This window comes from Hevea brasiliensis, chromosome 2 (assembly GCF_030052815.1).
Source record: "Hevea brasiliensis isolate MT/VB/25A 57/8 chromosome 2, ASM3005281v1, whole genome shotgun sequence".
Taxonomy (NCBI): Eukaryota; Viridiplantae; Streptophyta; class Magnoliopsida; order Malpighiales; family Euphorbiaceae; genus Hevea; species Hevea brasiliensis.
In genome coordinates, this window is record NC_079494.1 from 125439017 (window position 1) to 125457272 (window position 18256).

The following is an 18256-nucleotide window of genomic DNA, read 5'->3' on the forward strand; positions in this document are numbered from 1 at the left end:
TTTAATCCTAGATCTTTCAGATGAGGGGGTCTTGTTGGCTCATTTTTCAGTGAGGCCAGACTTGCGAGATAGAGTTAGAGTTTCCCAACACAGACCAACAATTAATGAAGATCATAGAAAGAGTACAGAAGGTGAAGGTGGTGAGTTTGGATTTGCCAATGATGGTACCCTAGTGCAAGGTTCTAGGATATGTGTGCAGATGTAGACAATCTCGTAGATGAAATCATGCGAGAGGCACACTACACACTGGACAATGTCCACCCAGGTTCCACCAAGATGTACCATGATGTGAAAGATAGCTATTGGTGGAATGGCATGAAGAGAGACATAGCAGACTTTGTGTCCAAGTGCTTGACTTGTCAGAAGGTGAAGTTTGAACACTAGAGGCCGTCAGGAAAGCTGCAAGAGCTCCCTATCCTATAATGAAAGTGGGAAATAATTACTATGAATTTTGTGACTGAGTTACCTCGTACCACGCGAGGATCTGATTCAATATGGGTAATTGTAGACCGTCTAACTAATCACTCACTTCTTGCCCGTGAAGACTACATATTCTGGCAAGATGCGGCTCTACATTCGAGAAATAGTCGATTGCATGGAGTTCCGCCCATAATATCCCGAGAGGCCCCGATTCACTTCGGTTTTGGAGAAAGTTGCAGGAGGCACTTGGCACACGCTGAACTTCAAGACGGCTTTCCACCTCGCATGCACGGACAAATTGAAGGACAATCCAAACATCGAAGACATGCTTCGCATGAGTGTTTTGGATTTTGGAGGTCAATGGGATGAGCAATAGCTTTGGTGGAGTTTGCCTACAACATTATCACTCCAAAGATAGGGATGCCACCCTATGAGGCACTATATGGAAGAAAGTGTAGGTCTCTCTGTGTTGGACGGAAATGGGGAAGCGAAGGTGCATGATGTAGACCTAGTGCGGTACACTTGAGGTAGTTCCTTTAATCGTGGAACGATCAAACACTTTTCGATGGCGTAAGAGTTATGCACCCTGACGGAGGGATGTGGAGTTTGCGATGGCGACTATGTATTCCCAAGGTTTCTCCAATGAAGGAGTCATGAGATTTGGAAAAAGGGCAAGTTGGCACCTCAAGATATTGGACCTTTTGAGGTTACGGATAGAGTTGGAGCGGTTGCCTCACCGGTTGGAGCTACCACCCAACCTTTCTCACGTTCATCCGTGTTTCACATCTCCATGCTAAGAAAATACATTCCAGATCCTTCTCATGTACTATAACCGGATGTAATAGAGCTAAAAGAGAACTTGACATTTGAGGAGCAACCTGTAGCCATAGTGGACTACCAAGTGAGACAACTAAGATCAAAACAGATCCCTATGGTGAAGGTTTTGTAGAGGAGTCAGTCAGTGGAAGAGTGCACCTGGGAGTTAGAACGGGACATGCGTAGCAAGTACCCTTATCTGTTCAATGTATAATCATGTGATTTATTCTGCTTGTGTAAAATTCGAGGACGAATTTTTCGTATGAGGAAGAATGTAACACTCGATTTTTATATATTATTATTGGGCTTCGTGTAGGTATCCTCAATTCATGGAATTCGACGGTTGTCCGGATCTGTGAATTTCCTACTGAACATTGCACTACCTAAAAGTCTCGAATTGGATCGAGGTTTTGGCTACCCCACCATTGTCGGGCATCCCGAGCGTTCAAGTCGGAATCGGCAAAGGTAAACCCGAACCTTGCTTTTTCGTAATTTTCTAGTGCTTAAATAGGATTGAAAATCCATAAAATATTCGTGGTAGCTTAGAAAATTACGATTCTTTTTGCAATAGCTTAGTAATATTTCTAAGGACAGCGGGTAAGAGTTTTATAATTTTTAGAGCTTATTTGAGCAGTTTTTGCAAAAATGATCAATTATAAGGACTAAATTGAAATTTTACATATTGTGATGAATGATTGATTTGATGGGCCCAGGAGGGGCTGTGTGATGTGATTGAGTTGTGGATATATGGATTGTGGATATAGAAGTGTGTTTTGAGCCCTTTTGCAGGTTGGGTAGGTCCTAGGTATAGGGGAGACTCTGCCGAATTTTCGGCACGACTTAGGACGTATTGGGTCTTTTCTTGATTTGTATTGAGTAATTTGTATTAAATAATTGTAATATAATTGTTAGGTGAGCCGGGACAGCCTTCTTCCTCCGCCCAGCCGCCACAGTGATTGCCGTCAAGTCTGTGAGTAAAATATTAATTTTAATTGTAATTTCGATATTATTATATGTTCAGCATGCCCATGCATCACTTATATGCATATATTTATGTAGTTAAACTCTAGGCACGATTTATGATGCATTGATAACTGTTAAAGTGCCATGATATTGTTGTGGTAATTTGGAGCAGTGTGCGTGCGTGTGATGTGGTGTGGACTATGGATAGGACGGGTAGTCACGGCTTGAGTAATTGGGACCTTCCTTCGAGGGGTAGTCACGGCTGAGTAATTATTTGGGACCCTCGATTTGGTTATTAAGTGGAAGTCCGAGCTTGAGTAATTACCGGCACCAAAGTTGGATTTAAGAGAGTCAGATAGGATCAGCTCCCATATGTTATGATTGATACTACAGGGTGTGTGAGTGCTCCAAATTACCTTTTTGATGTTATGATGTGAAAATGTTGTTTATGTTGCATTTCACTCTACAGGGTGCATTAGTTCAGATAGTTATAGAGATTATAGTTAAGATTGATATTTTACTCTCTGAGTCTAACGCTCACTCTGCTCAAAAATTTTTACAGCCACGGGAGGATATTTTGTTCGGGTTAACTCGCCTTTTACCTCGCAGGTTGTTTATCAATATTGTGTAATTTTAATTACTCCTAGAATTTCCGCATGTGTTAGCAGTAATTATTTGAAATTGGTCTGTAATATTATATTCATGTTGGACCTGTAAACTTAATATTTTAAGTCTGTTTGATGGATTGGAGGAGGGAGCTGAGCTCCCATTTATTATTATGTTGATGAGTATGTGGAGGGTGAGCTGAGCTCCCCAATTGACTATATATTGTGTTTACAGGTCGGGTGAGTCGAAAACTCCCCGTTGGTAAGTCCATTTTATGGCCGGACTCTGTCCGTTTGTTTTCTTGATATTGGGCCCAAATGGGCCTTAGAGTTGGGTTAATGAACAGTTAGGCTTACTACGGGCCTCGGGGGCTTTAGGCTGGCCCAGGTCCTAGTGCCGGTCCGGCCCATAGGTTGGGTCGTGACATTTCTGTAAGCAACAAGATTGCGTGAACATAAATCCACTCCCAATTAAGTTTTCACAAGAACTCACACACATATATGTAGCATCCGTTGATTAACTTAATTAATTACCCTATAGTTATAATTAAATAGGATGGAAATCCATGACGACTTTGGCACCTTAAGTTTGTTGTGTAATGCATTTCCTCGAGAATGACTGATTGACTACATATATAATAAAACGTCAGAAAAAAGCTGAAGAGAAATTCCTTCGCCAGCACCATTAAGTTTAATTATTTCTCAAAATTTTGGTCTGTGAGTAACTAAACAAACAAAACACTGTTATATATAATTATACACGTATGTACATTGCCTATTTAATTAGCCTTCGGATTTGATAATCCACTCGAATAATTAATTAAATTGGTAACTTAATTTTGTCTTTTTTTTAATTGAGAATTTGTGATTAATTAAGAAATTAATTTAATAATGATGGGACTGAATTAATAATGAAACAATAGATTCAATCAAGTCTCTACTATTAGCACAAACTTAACAAATTAGTGTCAACAACTTGTGAGATTCTTAGTTAGATTTAGTAGTCTATCATATCATTTGTCGACTGAATTAATTAAATCATTTTATATTATTTATATTTATTTTAATTATATAAATATAAAAAAAATTAAAAATGAAATCTCATGTTTATTATGAATTTGTATTATTAGGCTTGCTATATATATGACTACTAATAGTTACTTAATCAACTAATACCAGAATATAAAGAAAAGAGATCAATGAGTAAGAATTTAGAACTCTACCTGACTCAAACTATGTTAATGCCAAATAAATTCTAAAGAGACCTTTTTTTAGCCTGTGTGTTGCTTTACATTTATTTACCTTTGTTACACTACAATATTAAGAGAAATGTTTGGAATAAATTATTTACAAGAAAAGAATTCAATTGAAATCTCACAAATATTTATTTTTATATTTTTAAAAACAAAAAATTTTTTGAGTTAAAAAGAATTAAATACTTTCATTACAAGCATAGAATTAACAAAAAAAATCAATTAAATTAAATTCTTGTAAAATTCTACGTTCTAAATAAGAGGACAATAAATAATATAGTTTTTAGAAATTGCAATAGTAGGATTTAAACTTGAAATCTCTCTATATATATATATATGCAAAACTAAACAAAAAAAATAATTTCATCAAAATGGTAGGATATATAGAGGAGAAGCAACCTTCATTCTTAAGATTGATAAGCATTAAATCACAACACAGTTTCAAAAGAAGGCACTAGACAAAACTATTTTTTCACAACCATTAACTTAATTAAGTACCATATATATATATATATTAAGAATTTTAGAAAAGAAAATAAGATTATTTAAGAAATATATGCCTCAAATGTTTAGTTCATGCATTATGCTTTTGTCTATATAATTAATTCCTGATGAAGGTGAAGTTGAAGTTCTACACAACAGCTAGTTTAGACCATTAAAGGTTTTATGTAGAGCCAAAAACGAACACCTAAAAAGGCCAAGTGTCTCATGCATCATTATATTATTAAGAATTTCAAGCACTACTGTTTTCAATCTAGCTATGGTAAACTTTTAACTAAAGTTAGCCTCACATTTTCCACCAGATTTTTGACACTATCTCATTTGTCTGTGTTTTTGCAAGATTAACTATATTTAATTGTTAATTTATTCTTTAAACTTAATTAAAATCAAACAATTCCAAAGAGTTCCTGACCATTATATCCATGATCATTCATACTTCATATATATATAGCAAGAAAATTCTGATTTCAATACTAGCTTTGCAGTGTGAACTAAAATAATCAAAAAGGTCTTGCTGTTAACATGATTATATATGCTAGTAGGCTATTCAATTCAAGTTTATATATGTGGAGTATATATATACTCCACATATATATGTTATGTATCAGAATTCACATAAATCAAAATAATATTCCTCTAAGAAATTAAGATTTTGCACACATATATAAATTAACAAGCAAGCTATATTTTGCACACATTTGGAGCACAGAAAGGGATATTAATTAAGCGTTTCTTCCATCTTGAAATAAGCAATTAGGGTTTCTAATTAATCATACAGAAAGAGGATATATATACACACACTTGTATTCATGATCATCACATCTAATGGTTTGTCTATATTATCAAATCATAGAAGAAAAATCAACCTCATCATCAAGCATGCAATGATGCAAAATCTTGCTTAATTAGATCAATATATATAAGCAGAATTCCAACTTAAAATTGAAGGGAAAAGTGACAACACTTGCAAAGAGAAGAACATCTCATATAACCCTAAATCAATATAGGGTTCCATAGAGGATGAAGGAGACTGATAAAACTTCCTTCAAAATCTGCAATTTAACTAGGAATTTTTATTATAATTTATTGTCTTTCTTCCTGAACGTACAAGTGGAAAACTTCCCTCTCCTACCATATACGCCTTCCCAGCAGAATTGCCCCAAAAAGATATGCCAAAATACACTTATAAATTAAGCAACATAATAATTTTCCACATTTTCCCCCATTTTTTTGAAGCATCGAAAAATCCATAGCTGTACAATAATATATCAAATACAGCTATATATATAATTAACATATATGCAAGTTCCTCATCAAATACCTGATAGAATAATAAATACTATGGATCATGACCAAGTCTCAGCTCCAAATCTAACTCGTCTGCTTCGCTGCCGTCTTCTGTTTTTCCTTTATTATCATCTACATGGGATGGACCAATTTGCAGGCTTAGACTCCTTCGCCAATCCTCCTCGAAAGGATTCAAAAGCTGAGGGCTTTGCACATACAAATCGTCGCTATGTGGGGGTCTAAAATCCCATGTAGACGCTGCTGGAAAAAATGTTTGATAATTTCTAAGTACCTCATGATGGTGATGATGAGCGGTGGAATAGTGAGGTGGGTAGCTCTGAATTGGTGGATAGCCTCTTAAACTTGCATAATAATCGTCATCAACTTTGCTGGAAATTGAAGGAATGACTGAGCTAGGCCTTGGCTTGGCTCTATCTTTCCTATGAATATTCATATGTCCACCCAAAGCCTGTGCAGTAGTGAAGCCTCTCTTGCAAAAAACACACTCATAGGAGCGACCTGTGCCCATATCATCATTTGCTTGCTCGGATCGATCGGTTTCTTCTTCGCTGGAGCTCTTGGAGTCTTCATGAAGGTTTGATTCCATGATATATAGCTAGGGAAGCTTCAAAAGAACGAGTAGATATATAGGAAAAAAGTAGGTTATGCTTGACGAGTAAGGAAGACACAGAAGATTGTTATAGGTGGGAAGATGAAGGTTTAGAGAACAAGTTGAGAGAGAAAGACAAATAAGGGACATAGGCAACACCTAAGTGTGAGTTCAAGTGAAGGTGTGGATTCAGAGAAAAGTCTTTAGATTTTTGCGGAGAGAGGTTTTCTGAAATAGCCGGCTTAATTTTCAATTTGAAGACAGCATTTTTTTTCCTTTAATAAATAAAAAAACATAACTCCCCTTGATTTGTCTCCCTCTTAGAGCTCTTGTTCCTTTCATCTCTGTTGGCTTTCTTAACACGGTCTTTATTTTGTCATTTTTATCTCCTTTTTATATTTAATTATTTTATGAGTATACATTTACATTTGATAAAACCCAATATACATATATATAGATATAGATATATATCCTTGTATGATTTACATGAAGTCTATTATTTCTATATGGTACTTTTCTCTGAATCTGATAAGAGATTCCAATGAACATATAAAAGCAGATTAAAGATAATTGGCAGAAAATTTATGGCCAATGTTATATATTAAACCTAATTATATTTATCATTATTTGGTAAACCTATTCACATAGATTGCCGACTTGCGATGAGGACAATGCGAAATATATATACTATTAATACATGAAGGAAAGCTTCGTTTCTTAGCTCACAGTATATATATATATATATATATATATATATATATATTAGCCACTCCCATCACTTTTGCATCATATATATGTACATTCCTTGCACGCGCGCGCACATATCCATTTTAAAGCTTACTGATATTTTTTATAAAAATATTTACCTAAATCTTATCTATCATAAATTTAAAATATAAATATATAAATTTCATTTATTTTTTTTAAATGTCATCATTTATATTTTATTTTGAATTCATGGTAAATCGAGTTTCAACAAAAATTTTTCTTTCTAAAGTATTTATAATGAAATATATTATTGGTGATTAGTTAATTTATGGGTATTATTATTGAACCCATATGCTCACTGATTAAATGAAAATTAATAATAAAAATGATATATCCACAAACTAATTTAGACATTACTGAAGCCACAGAAGACACAAAAGCAAGTTTTTACCAAAATTAAACAAGCATATGGTATAAATAAAAATTATTAGCTCATAATCATGAAATGAGATGCTATAATTAGAGCTTGCATATCACATTATTCCTGAGGAAAGATGGAGGAACCTTCCTACCTGATACATGATGATAAATGAGGAACAGAGAACATTTTTGGATTTTCTGTTTGTCTTCAAGTATCAGCTTTTTTCTATCCTCTTTTAAACCATAACTATAATACAGAACACATCAACTTTATGTTATCACAATCAACATCTCTTAAATATATATTCTTCTCTTAGCCTTTTTCCTTTAAAAAAGAAAAATTCTAAAATCAATTTGCATGCTCCAACCTTTTGATCATAATCATCCGAAGCTTAATTTCTTGAGAAGTTTATAAAATTGGAATCTACCTAGCTAGAAAATGTGCTTAATTATAAAGAATTTTATATTTTTTTACTAATATATTTAATATAATATCCCTTTTTCCCTTTAATTTTATCCCTTCAGTAATACACACAACAGATACAGATAGGGTAGTGCAGGCCAAAAACTTCTTTATTAGTATACCAAATTTTTTATGACTGATGATTTTTTTTTTCTCTAATTAAAAGTTACCTTCTCTAATAATAAATTTAATATATAGGTTTTGGTGACGTGGGGACAGATAAAAAGGGCAGGATAGTGGTTCAAAAGATCAGAAGCAGACATGACACATAAATCATTAGCAAAGATTAATTTTCGTGATGGTAGGATTTTGTCTTCGAGTGGATTATAATTGTGTGATAAAAATTTAGGGTTTTTTAGGCCATTATTTGTACTTGACTTAGTCTACAGGGAAAAAAGAAAGGGGTAGAGGCATGGAATGGAAGAGCAAGGACGACAACTACGTGAGTAGTAAAGCAGCTGCAACTAATTTTATTTCTTTACCAAATCATTCGTCCTTTTCTTAATTTGATTAATTTTCCTTTCCCCAGTTGTTAATGAATGGTTAATTGTTTAAGGTGTAGGTGAAAAGGATTTTCAACTTTTTTTTTTCTTTTGCATATGTTGTGTTTGTTGGATTTCCCAAACAAGAAAATAAAAAGAATTATATATCATGAGAAATCAAATTAAATTCACTTAAACTATTTTGATGGAAAAAACTTTAAACTCAATACATAAATCTTACTGTGACAATTATCCATGAAAAATTTCGATCTTTGCTAAAGATATCATACATGAACAAATTACTATTTTGGTGCTTTGTATAATTATTATTATTATTATTTTTAATTTAATTTGTACAAGGTCTTTCAAAGGCATGGGAGTAAGGGAATGTAATAGTTCTTTTTTTTTAAGCTGTTTCATGAAATTTTCATAATATTAATTTTTTTCCTCTAATCTCTTTTATACTCCTATTCTCTGTACATTTTTAATTTTTAACCTTTTTTTTAAGAATTTTATATCAAATGACATAAAAAAATAATTAGTTTTGCAACCAATTATTATAACTTACTGAAATGATTGCTATTAGTAACTAATTTTGCAATCAATTTGTGATTTCAATTTTTTTTAGTAAAATAATTAATTTATAAAAATTTAGCAGCCGATTCAAGAATCGACTGCCAAATCGATTGTTATTAGCAACCGATTTATAATTGGTTGCTAAATCAATTGCTAATTGACATTAGAAAAATCTTAAATATATAATTAGTAACCGATTTTAAAATTGGTTGCTATTAGCGACTAATTATTGCTAATAGCAACCGATTTTAAAATTGATTGATAAATTAAAGAATTATTTTAATTGGCTTCAGAATTAGCAACCGATTTACAATCGGTTTAAAAAATTAGCAACCACTTTGTAATCAATTGCTAAAATCCATTGTTATTAGTTGCTAAACTGATTTTTGTAATAAATTGTAAATTTATTGCTAATTTTTTTCTCTAAAAATTTATGCCCAATATTTTTTTATTTTTTCTGATTTGTAATCAATTTGCAAATCGGTTGCTAACTGTAACTGATTTTACAACCAATTTTTCTCATCAAAAAATTTCTCCCAATTTTACTATTTTCTTTTTTTGATTTGCAACTGATTTGTGAATCATTTGCTAATAGCAACCGATTTCACAATCAATTTTTTTCTCTAAAAATTTTCACTCATTTTTTTTTATTTGCAACCGATTAGCGAGTCGATTATTAATAGCAACCGATTTTTTAAATCGATTTTGCAACTGATTTTTTTCCTAAAAAATTCTCGCATATTTTTTATTTTTTATTTTGATTTACAATTGATTTGTAAATCGTTTGTTGTTAGCAGCCGATTTCTGTAATTGATTAAAAACGGTTGTTATTAGGAACCAATTTTGAAATCAATTGCAAATCGGTTACAAAATTCCCTCCCTAAAAAAAAAAAATTCTGCTTAATTTTTTTAAAAAATTAACAATCGACAATCGGTTGTTAATTTACTTGTATAAACTTCTACTCGTTTTCTTTCTTCTACCACTCTTTTTTTTTTCACTACACATTTTTTATTTCTTTCTTCCCTTTTCTGTCATTTTCTTTATCGTCTTTTTTATTCTCATCTTTTTTATTTATCATATTTTTTTAACATATTTTTTTTATTATTTTTTCTTTCTCAACTATTTTCTTCATCATTTTTTTAACTATTTTCTTTTTCATCTTTTTCTTTCTCATATATTTTATTCTTCGTCATCCTTTCTCATCTTTTGTCTTCTTCATCTTCTTTTTCTTTCTTATTTTTTTATTTAATTTATTTTTCTTTTGCATAAAATAAAAATTTTTATGCAAATATATTTTTTGTTAGTAAATTATTTATAGTATTAATTTTTAGAAATTTTTTGTTATAATATATATATATATATATATATATATATATATATATATATATATATATATATATATATATATATATATATATATATATATATATATATGATAATTTCTTTTTAGTAATTTGTCTTATAAATATATTTTTATATTTAATTTTTTGTTAATATTTTTTATAATAGTTATTATTAGTAATTTTTTTATAATATTTTTATATTAATTTTACTACTAATTTTCATTGATAATTTATTATTTTACTAATTTTTGGAAAATTTATTTATTTGAATTTTTTATTTTTTATTGAAAATTTAATTTTTTATAATTTTTTTAAAATTTGCAACCGATTTTTTGATTGCTAAATTAATTGTAAATAGTAACCGAATTACAAAATGGTTGTAAAATTATAAAATTAAAGACGTCAAATTTTTTTGTAACTGATTATGTTTTAGTTGTTATTAGCAACTGATTTCAGTTGCTAAATCTGTTGGTACTAGCAACCAATAATTTTTTATCAAAAGTTTTATTTTTTTAAGTTTAATTAATTTAGCAATCGATTTAGTTGTTAGTTGCTAGTTGCAATCGATTTGATTGTCGGTTGTTATTTAGAACCATACTCATTGCAACCGACTGAATCAATTGATAAATTGATTAGCAACCAATTTGTTCAATTGCTAATCCTTTTTTTTTTTTAATTTAGTGTATTAGAGTTGTACACTAAATTATGAAATGTTGGGTCAAAGTTTAAAGACAATTCTAATTCCCTTTCATCTCCTTTATTCCTTTGATATTTTTTATATTTTCTCATTCATTCCCTTTGGTCTCTTTTTTGAGTGGTTATAGGTAAGTGTTCTTGCTGGTGGCAATCCTCTCTCTCTCTTTATTATTTATTTATTTTTTGGTTTCTAATAATTCTCAGATTTGTATTCATTTGAAACAAATTTTGAGCATTTCTTTTTAGATGTATCATTATTGATAGATTTTAAATGAATAAATTTTCATATTTATTTTTGCTAGTAGATCTTAAATTTTTATGGTGTTTTCTCTTCTTTAATTGAGTTATTATATATGTATTTTATTATTGATATACTTTAATTTTAAAGAAAGAGTATTCTACGAGATATAAATCTTTATTTCAATAGGAGATCTAAATTTAAATGTTATTTGATGAGACTTGTAAAAAAAAAAAAAATAGAGTTAAAAGAGAAATGCATAACTCTTCTATTGGCTAATCAACATACTTTATCAATTTTATTAAATCCTCCATATTCTTTATATTATTTATATGATCAGTTACTTTCATTTATTCAAAAATATAATATGTCTATATATATATATTTTTTTTTTCTGATTAATGAATTTTTTTTCATTTTTATAAAAAAAATATAAAATATTGAATTTAAAGTCTAAGTTGGAATTCAATGAGAAAGAATTAAACTCATCTTAATTAATTTTTTATTTAGAACTTTCATTGTTACAGTATATTAAAAAGGATATCAATATTAGAAAAGGGAAAAGTCATTAACATAAATCCACTGACCAGTTGGGTCAAATTCTAAAGGACATGAACATAGCATAAAATCAGTTATGTGATGCCAAATGTAGTGTAGAACTGAAAGTTCAAAAAAAAAAAAAAAAAAAATAGTGGAGATCAGAATTGAATGGGTTTCCATTTGTCTGGTCAATCTGAATTGAATGGGTTTCCATTTTTCTGGTCAATCCTTTGAATTTTGAATGCTTACTCTAAACTATGAAAATTAAGCAGCCGTACTTGTCTCAGAGTCCATTTAAAAACTAAAAACATTCTGTAATTAACAAAAGTATTAGCCTAATCATTAGCGATGCTGGCGCTACAGTTTAAGGGGGTAATTTTTATAATTCATCTCTAAATTTCACTATGTATTTTACTTTAATCCATTAATTTTAATTTTTTATTTAAAAATCTTTAAATTTTATTTTTTTTTTCACAAAAATTCTTTCAACATATTATAACAAGTTTTCATATTAAAAAATAATAAAATTATCTTTTTACATTATTTTCTCTTAAACTTAAAAAATTATAATCTGTCTCAATTATCATCTGGATCTATTACAAAATTATTAATGCTATCAAAATAATCTACTTCTTAGAGAGAGGACTTACTTTTTATTAAAAGTACTAAAAATATATTTGTAAACGTTACATTGTAGTTTAGAGAGTTTTTTTTAATCTAAAATCTATTATCGTAGGTTAAAAGAATTTTTTGTAAAATAAAATTAAAATTAAAAAATAAAAAATAAAATTTAAGAACCAGCTATAAAAATTACCCACATTTTGAGTTCTATACCCAATATTACTTGGAAAAAAAAAGGGCTGACATAGGCAACGCGATCAAAGAATGGAAGTGGAGTTCTGTTTTGGTCATCATGGAATTTGGGTGCAATGCAAGCAATCCACTTGGGATCGTAGGCCCATAAAATGAAATTGATTATGTGGTTTGATGTATTACGGCCCATGTTTTAAATGGGTAGATGGCATTTGTTTGTGGGGATCCAATTGACTCTTCTTTCCTAATTATGAATTCTGAATCTGTAAAAGATGGAAGTGGCCCTTTCTCATTTCTCAATTTCAAACCACCTCAAGCTCAAGCTCAAGCTCATTAATTATTTTAAATTTAGTCCCACCAATTAGATTTAGCTATGGATAAATTAAAACAATGAAGAAAATAATTTTAAGAGGGAGAAAAGAAAAGCATCAACTGCTGCCTGTGGATGGTGACGTACGCCGGCTAGCTTCCTTTATACCATTCTCTCCTCTCTTTTCACAGAAATATGGAGTTGGGCAGCTTCTGCTGCAATGCGAAGATGTCAATTTTTTTTAACCTCATTTCTTCACTTTGTCTTTTGTCTTTGATGAGTGACCTCATGTTCTACAGTTGATTTTTTTTTAACTGTTCGCTCGTTCTCTTAAAAAATAAAAGAGATTGATGGAATTAAAAAGTTAACTAGTTTTGGAATGCAAAGAACAGACAGAGAGTTTCTTGTAAAGGAAAAGGTCATCATGTTACTGACAACAGACAAATGTGGGGAACATGCAAAAGCTCAGATGTGTGGGGAAACCCAATATCCCTAAACACACACCAATTCATCTTTCTTCAATCTCTTTGTATAGTACCCCTTCAATTTATGTCCTTCCCTAACCCTATTTGGCAATTTCATCTTCTGTTAGGTTGGCATCACTTCATCATACACTTCTCTCTCCCCATCTTAATTAAATGCCTTCTCTCTCATTTGTTCTGTATATATAATTCTCAAGTAGTAATTTTTTTTTTAAATTTACATCAAATAAATGAGTATAATTATTTATTAATATATATTGTATTACAATTAATTAATATGCACGTTTAAGGCCATGATCAGGACGTGCAACAATCTCACTCGCATAATTTGCATTGCATTTTGGATGTTTAAGCATAGCATGAAATCAATCAAGGAGTTTAAAGGAGACCTACACAGTTGTGGTTTAGTGGGCAAAGAAAAGCATAAAAAGGACACAGACAATACATTCACAAGGAACAGTGCCCTTGTTTTTCATTATTATTTTCAATCCTTCAATTTTCTAAAGAAATTAAGAGAGTAAAGAATGAGCTATTAAGCAATATATAAATGAGTTGTAGTAATTTCTTAGACAGAACAATTCAAGTAATTAATAAAATAACCTTCATGTAAAATAAAATAAAAAAACTCTTCATCTTCCTTAGTACCAAGTAACTAGAGATGAATGATGATATCTCAACAACTTGCATCTTCAACTAATGTTACTGTTTTAACCTAATTTAACAAGGACCATGCCACCCAAAACTAATCATAACATTTAGAATATAAAAACTGATAATTAAAGACTAAACTAAAAATTAAAACCATAGCCAAACAGGATACATATTGTAGATTATGCTAGACAAAAATAATTAATTAATTAAGAAGGGTGCCCAGCTAGTTGAATAGTGAGAAATCTTCATTATGAGACTCTCTGCAAATTGCAATTAATCTTCACTTTGATCTTTGATCACCCCATAATAATCAATACTAACTTCTAAAGCATCTTGTATATGACTATATGTGGTTTTGAGGCCTGAGACTGCAGTACTGAAAGAAGCTAATCAATGAAATCAAAGCCAAAGATCAATTAACGTGCATTAATGAAACTAGAAACAACCGAGTCGAAGTTCCAAATCCAAAACCTCCTTTGGATCTTTACAACCTATCTCCAAGTCCAAGCTTATAACTTCACTTTTCTTCAAAACCTCAAGCTCATATTTCTGTGCAAAACCCTTGTTGAATTCTTCAACCTCAACCACAGCTCTCATGCTCTTCTTCTTCTTCTTCTTCTTTAAATCTTCACTCAGAGGAGTAGAAGAGTCACGTTGAGGACATTCAAGTGCAGTGGATTTCTTATCCTGGTAAGACGGTGATGAGGAGAAAGAAGTGAAGGATGGGGAGAGCAAGGAATGGTGAGGAGTACAAGGGTATGACAACAACTTAGCTGAAGTACTGCGAGATGAAGATAAAGATAAAGATGTAGAGGAAGAAAAATTAGGGTTAGGGTTTGGACATTCAAAAACCCATGAAGGTAGCTGTATCAACATGGCTCTATCTCTCCTATGGACGTTCATGTGACCTCCAAGAGCTTGAGCTGAGTTGAATTGCCTCTTGCAAAAGCTACATGTGTAGTTTCTTTGAGGCCATAAAAAACCACTTGAATTGTCTCCTTCACTGCCGAAGCAAGTCCTCTCCATGGTTACTATAGTTGAGGAATTCAATCCAACCTAAAAAGATGAAAACAACAAGAACAAAATCTATATGAAGCTCAAAAAGAAGAGAGGAGAGAACTCACACGAGTTATTGTGAGATGAAGGGTTGCTTCTTAATGAAGCTGAATTCAGAAAGTTGAGAGAGCTAGAAACTGAATCCCATCAACTGTACTCACCTGCAAATGTCTGCTACCATGTATGGCTATTGCTTAGATAAAGCAATATAGAAACTTAGAGAGTGAGTGTTGTTCCTTTTTGCTAAATGTAGGGGAGATCTAGTGGACGTTAGCTTGCATCAATATTTAACATTTACATGTCAAGTAACTTTTCTTTTCAAGACAAAGGGAACTAAACTAAAGAGGGTGTGTCTTTGTGTACACCAAGCACATGTGTCTTTGCTGTTGATAGGATCCTATTCCATGATAGAGAATCAAATTTAAGATACCAACACAGAATAAGGTAATTAATTAATCTTGCAAACAAATCGATGCGATTGGCAATGGAGGATTAATTAACTCCAAATTGTAAAAGATTGATTATTGTGTGTTTTCTTTTTTCTTTTTTGGTGAGAAAATTGCATGATATGTTGAGCAAAGAAAACAAGATCTGGCAAGGCTAGTTGGTCAGGAGTCGGCCTCTTAAAACACTTGGAAAGAAAAATCCCACAAACTCCTCCCAAGCATCGCTCAACAAAGAATTGAGAGATGGGATAACTTGATCAGTGAAAGCACCAAAAAGTTACATAAATTGAAGAAGCCTCAATTTCTCATATTTTGATTCCATATCAATCGCAGATCAGATATACGAGAAACCGTAAGAATTCAGAATTAAGTTGAGTAGGAAGGAGGGATTGTTATACTAAACCTAATATGATTGCATAAGATCATGTATTGCTCACCTTACAAGCCAATCGTAAGTGACCCTCTTGCCCTCGGTTAAATGGAATGGTTCGCTAAGAAAAAATTATTTAATTTTAATTTACCACTTTTTTCAAATCCTTTATTCCCTCACTTAAAGGAATCCCGGAGTTTTGTTAAGTTTTAATTCATAAGGGATCACAACGGCTACAAATTAAGGGCGCTCTTCGCCATAGGATATATATAATCTTTTTTAATGTTTTAAGAAAGGGTAAACAATAGAAAGATAAGAAAATGTAAGGAGGAAAAAGGGTAAGGAGGATTATAATAAAAAAAATTTCGTATTTGAGAATGAGTGAATTAATGGGAAGGCAAAAAGATGTAATATAAATTTTTATATTTGAAAAGAGGTGAAAAAAGAGTAAATTTAATAGCTCTTACTTTCCCCTCTTTGTTCCTCTTTACACCTCAATTTGGAATGTAAAAAAAATCGAGATTTGAGGGGTAAGGGATGATAAGGCTATCTTCCATTAATTCACCCATTTTCAAACATTGGGATATAACTCACTTATCTCTTCTTATTTTTATTTACCCCTCCCCACCCTCATTCAAACAGTTAGGTGACAGAGGAAGGAGAGAGACTCAATAACAAAACAAAGGGTGAAAGGGAAATGCAGAGGAAAATTGTCCAATTAATATTTCGACATTATGTGAAATAAATTTTCCATCCCACATCAGAGTTATAGCAAATTAAGTACTTGGTTAGGCTCCCTTGCGTCCTTAAACATGTTATATGGATGCTATGCATTGGATTGCAAATAGGCGTAAACATCTAATGTTTCAGCCAAAGCTTCTGATTTAAGAAGCAACCTAAAGGTTCAAAAATGCCTTTTGTTTGAGATGATCTCAATGCTCAAGGCTTATGCAACAAAGCAGAAAGGTTGATTTGGATGTGCCAGATTGGTGCTATGCAGCATGTTGGAAGAGAAAGTGCTTGTTCACTTGTTGCTTCTTTTTCCCCCCCCCTTTTTTTTTTTGCCTTGCCCTCTTAAGTGTCCTTGAATTGGATATAGAAGAGTGCAGATGCCCTTAAATTTTTATAGTTGAAACAGCATGATAGTTGTAAATACTATGTGAAACCAGAGTAGACTCATTTTGAGAGGCCTGAATGATACTACTGTTTGCGTTTTCAGCCATTTTAGCACTTAGCAGAATGAGCAACACTACAATGGATGTTAGAGAACTAGCAATATATATACAGTTGCTAGAACTTTTTTTTTACTTTTTTATTTTTTTATTTTTTGGGAGTGCCACATTAATTGATCTAATCCTTTAGAAAAACTTGCTATGGAATGATGTAATAATCCAAGTGTGGGTGCCTACTCCATAATGCCAGCAAGTCCATGTTAACGTCTAATCTAGAAGGAAAAGAAGCAAAAATAAGTTACATTATAAGTAGTCATCAAATGCCTCTTCTTTATCACCATGCCTCTTCTCGGAACCTGCATAATGCAACCCCAAAGAGAAAGATACAAGACACGATCACAATCAGCACTCTGTCCGAGCAAAACCAAAGAAATTTGAATTTTAGTTTTCTTTATCAATGAAGCTAGTGAAATTGTTATAATAGCGAATGAATTGCTGAATCGTATGATTGCTTTCCCCAAATGAATTTTTAATTACAAATAACTTTCTAGCATGTGCTTCGTTGCAAAAGATTCTTAATTGCAAATACAGTTTACATCTAAAAAACAAAGACTAACCTGAAAATTCTGTTGTTGAAAGATCCTTTACGTCATTTGGAGAATATAAGTCATCTGAGGCTGGAGATAAAACTGGCGCTGGAAATGAGAAATCAGAGTCACTGGCTAAGGCATCAGAGTTATCAGAAGCAACATCAACACGAACATCTGAAGCAATGGTCTAGAAGTAGAAGTAGAGTTTGACGAAGTGTGCAAGATCATTTTCAGGTCTGTAAATTGGTCTGGGATGGAACAAAACATCCTGAGCCACGCTAGAGCAAGTCTAGTATTAGTTAAACATGATATTAATTTTACAAACTATCATGATTCATGTAAATGTATTATTGCATGTACCTAAACAAGCCATAGATAACAGACTGTAAATATGAATGTACAATGCAGGCACTGCCAAGGATGCATCATGTTGAACTACATAAC

General features: G+C 31.7%; 2 protein-coding genes and 1 long non-coding RNA gene across 3 annotated transcripts; all 3 read right to left on the reverse strand.

The window, feature by feature from the left end:
* Positions 1-5534: 5534 nt before the first annotated feature.
* Positions 5535-6494, reverse strand: LOC131171046 (zinc finger protein 10-like). Its single transcript, XM_058130506.1, has one exon. It carries the CDS (start codon positions 6450-6452, stop codon positions 5898-5900), a length of 555 nt encoding a protein of 184 aa, XP_057986489.1. The 5' UTR covers positions 6453-6494; the 3' UTR covers positions 5535-5897.
* Positions 6495-14367: 7873 nt separating this feature from the next.
* LOC110644873 (zinc finger protein 11-like) lies at positions 14368-15597 on the reverse strand. Its single transcript, XM_021797831.2, has 2 exons — positions 15396-15597; positions 14368-15234 (listed from the first exon to the last, which is right to left on the reverse strand). Exon 2 carries the CDS (start codon positions 15202-15204, stop codon positions 14614-14616), a length of 591 nt encoding a protein of 196 aa, XP_021653523.1. The 5' UTR covers positions 15205-15234; positions 15396-15597; the 3' UTR covers positions 14368-14613.
* Positions 15598-17311: 1714 nt separating this feature from the next.
* Positions 17312-18254, reverse strand: LOC131177872 (uncharacterized). The gene is made up of 3 exons (XR_009147131.1): positions 18173-18254; positions 17840-18090; positions 17312-17578 (listed from the first exon to the last, which is right to left on the reverse strand). It is a non-coding gene; the product is annotated as an uncharacterized LOC131177872 (long non-coding RNA).
* Positions 18255-18256: the final 2 nt, after the last annotated feature.

Bases quoted from the DNA above. Each gene is read 5' to 3' on its own strand.
- LOC131171046 (XM_058130506.1), bottom strand. From the start codon at position 6,452: ATGGAATCAAACCTTCATGAAGACTCCAAGAGCTCCAGCGAAGAAGAA.
- LOC110644873 (XM_021797831.2), bottom strand. From the start codon at position 15,204: ATGGAGAGGACTTGCTTCGGCAGTGAAGGAGACAATTCAAGTGGTTTT.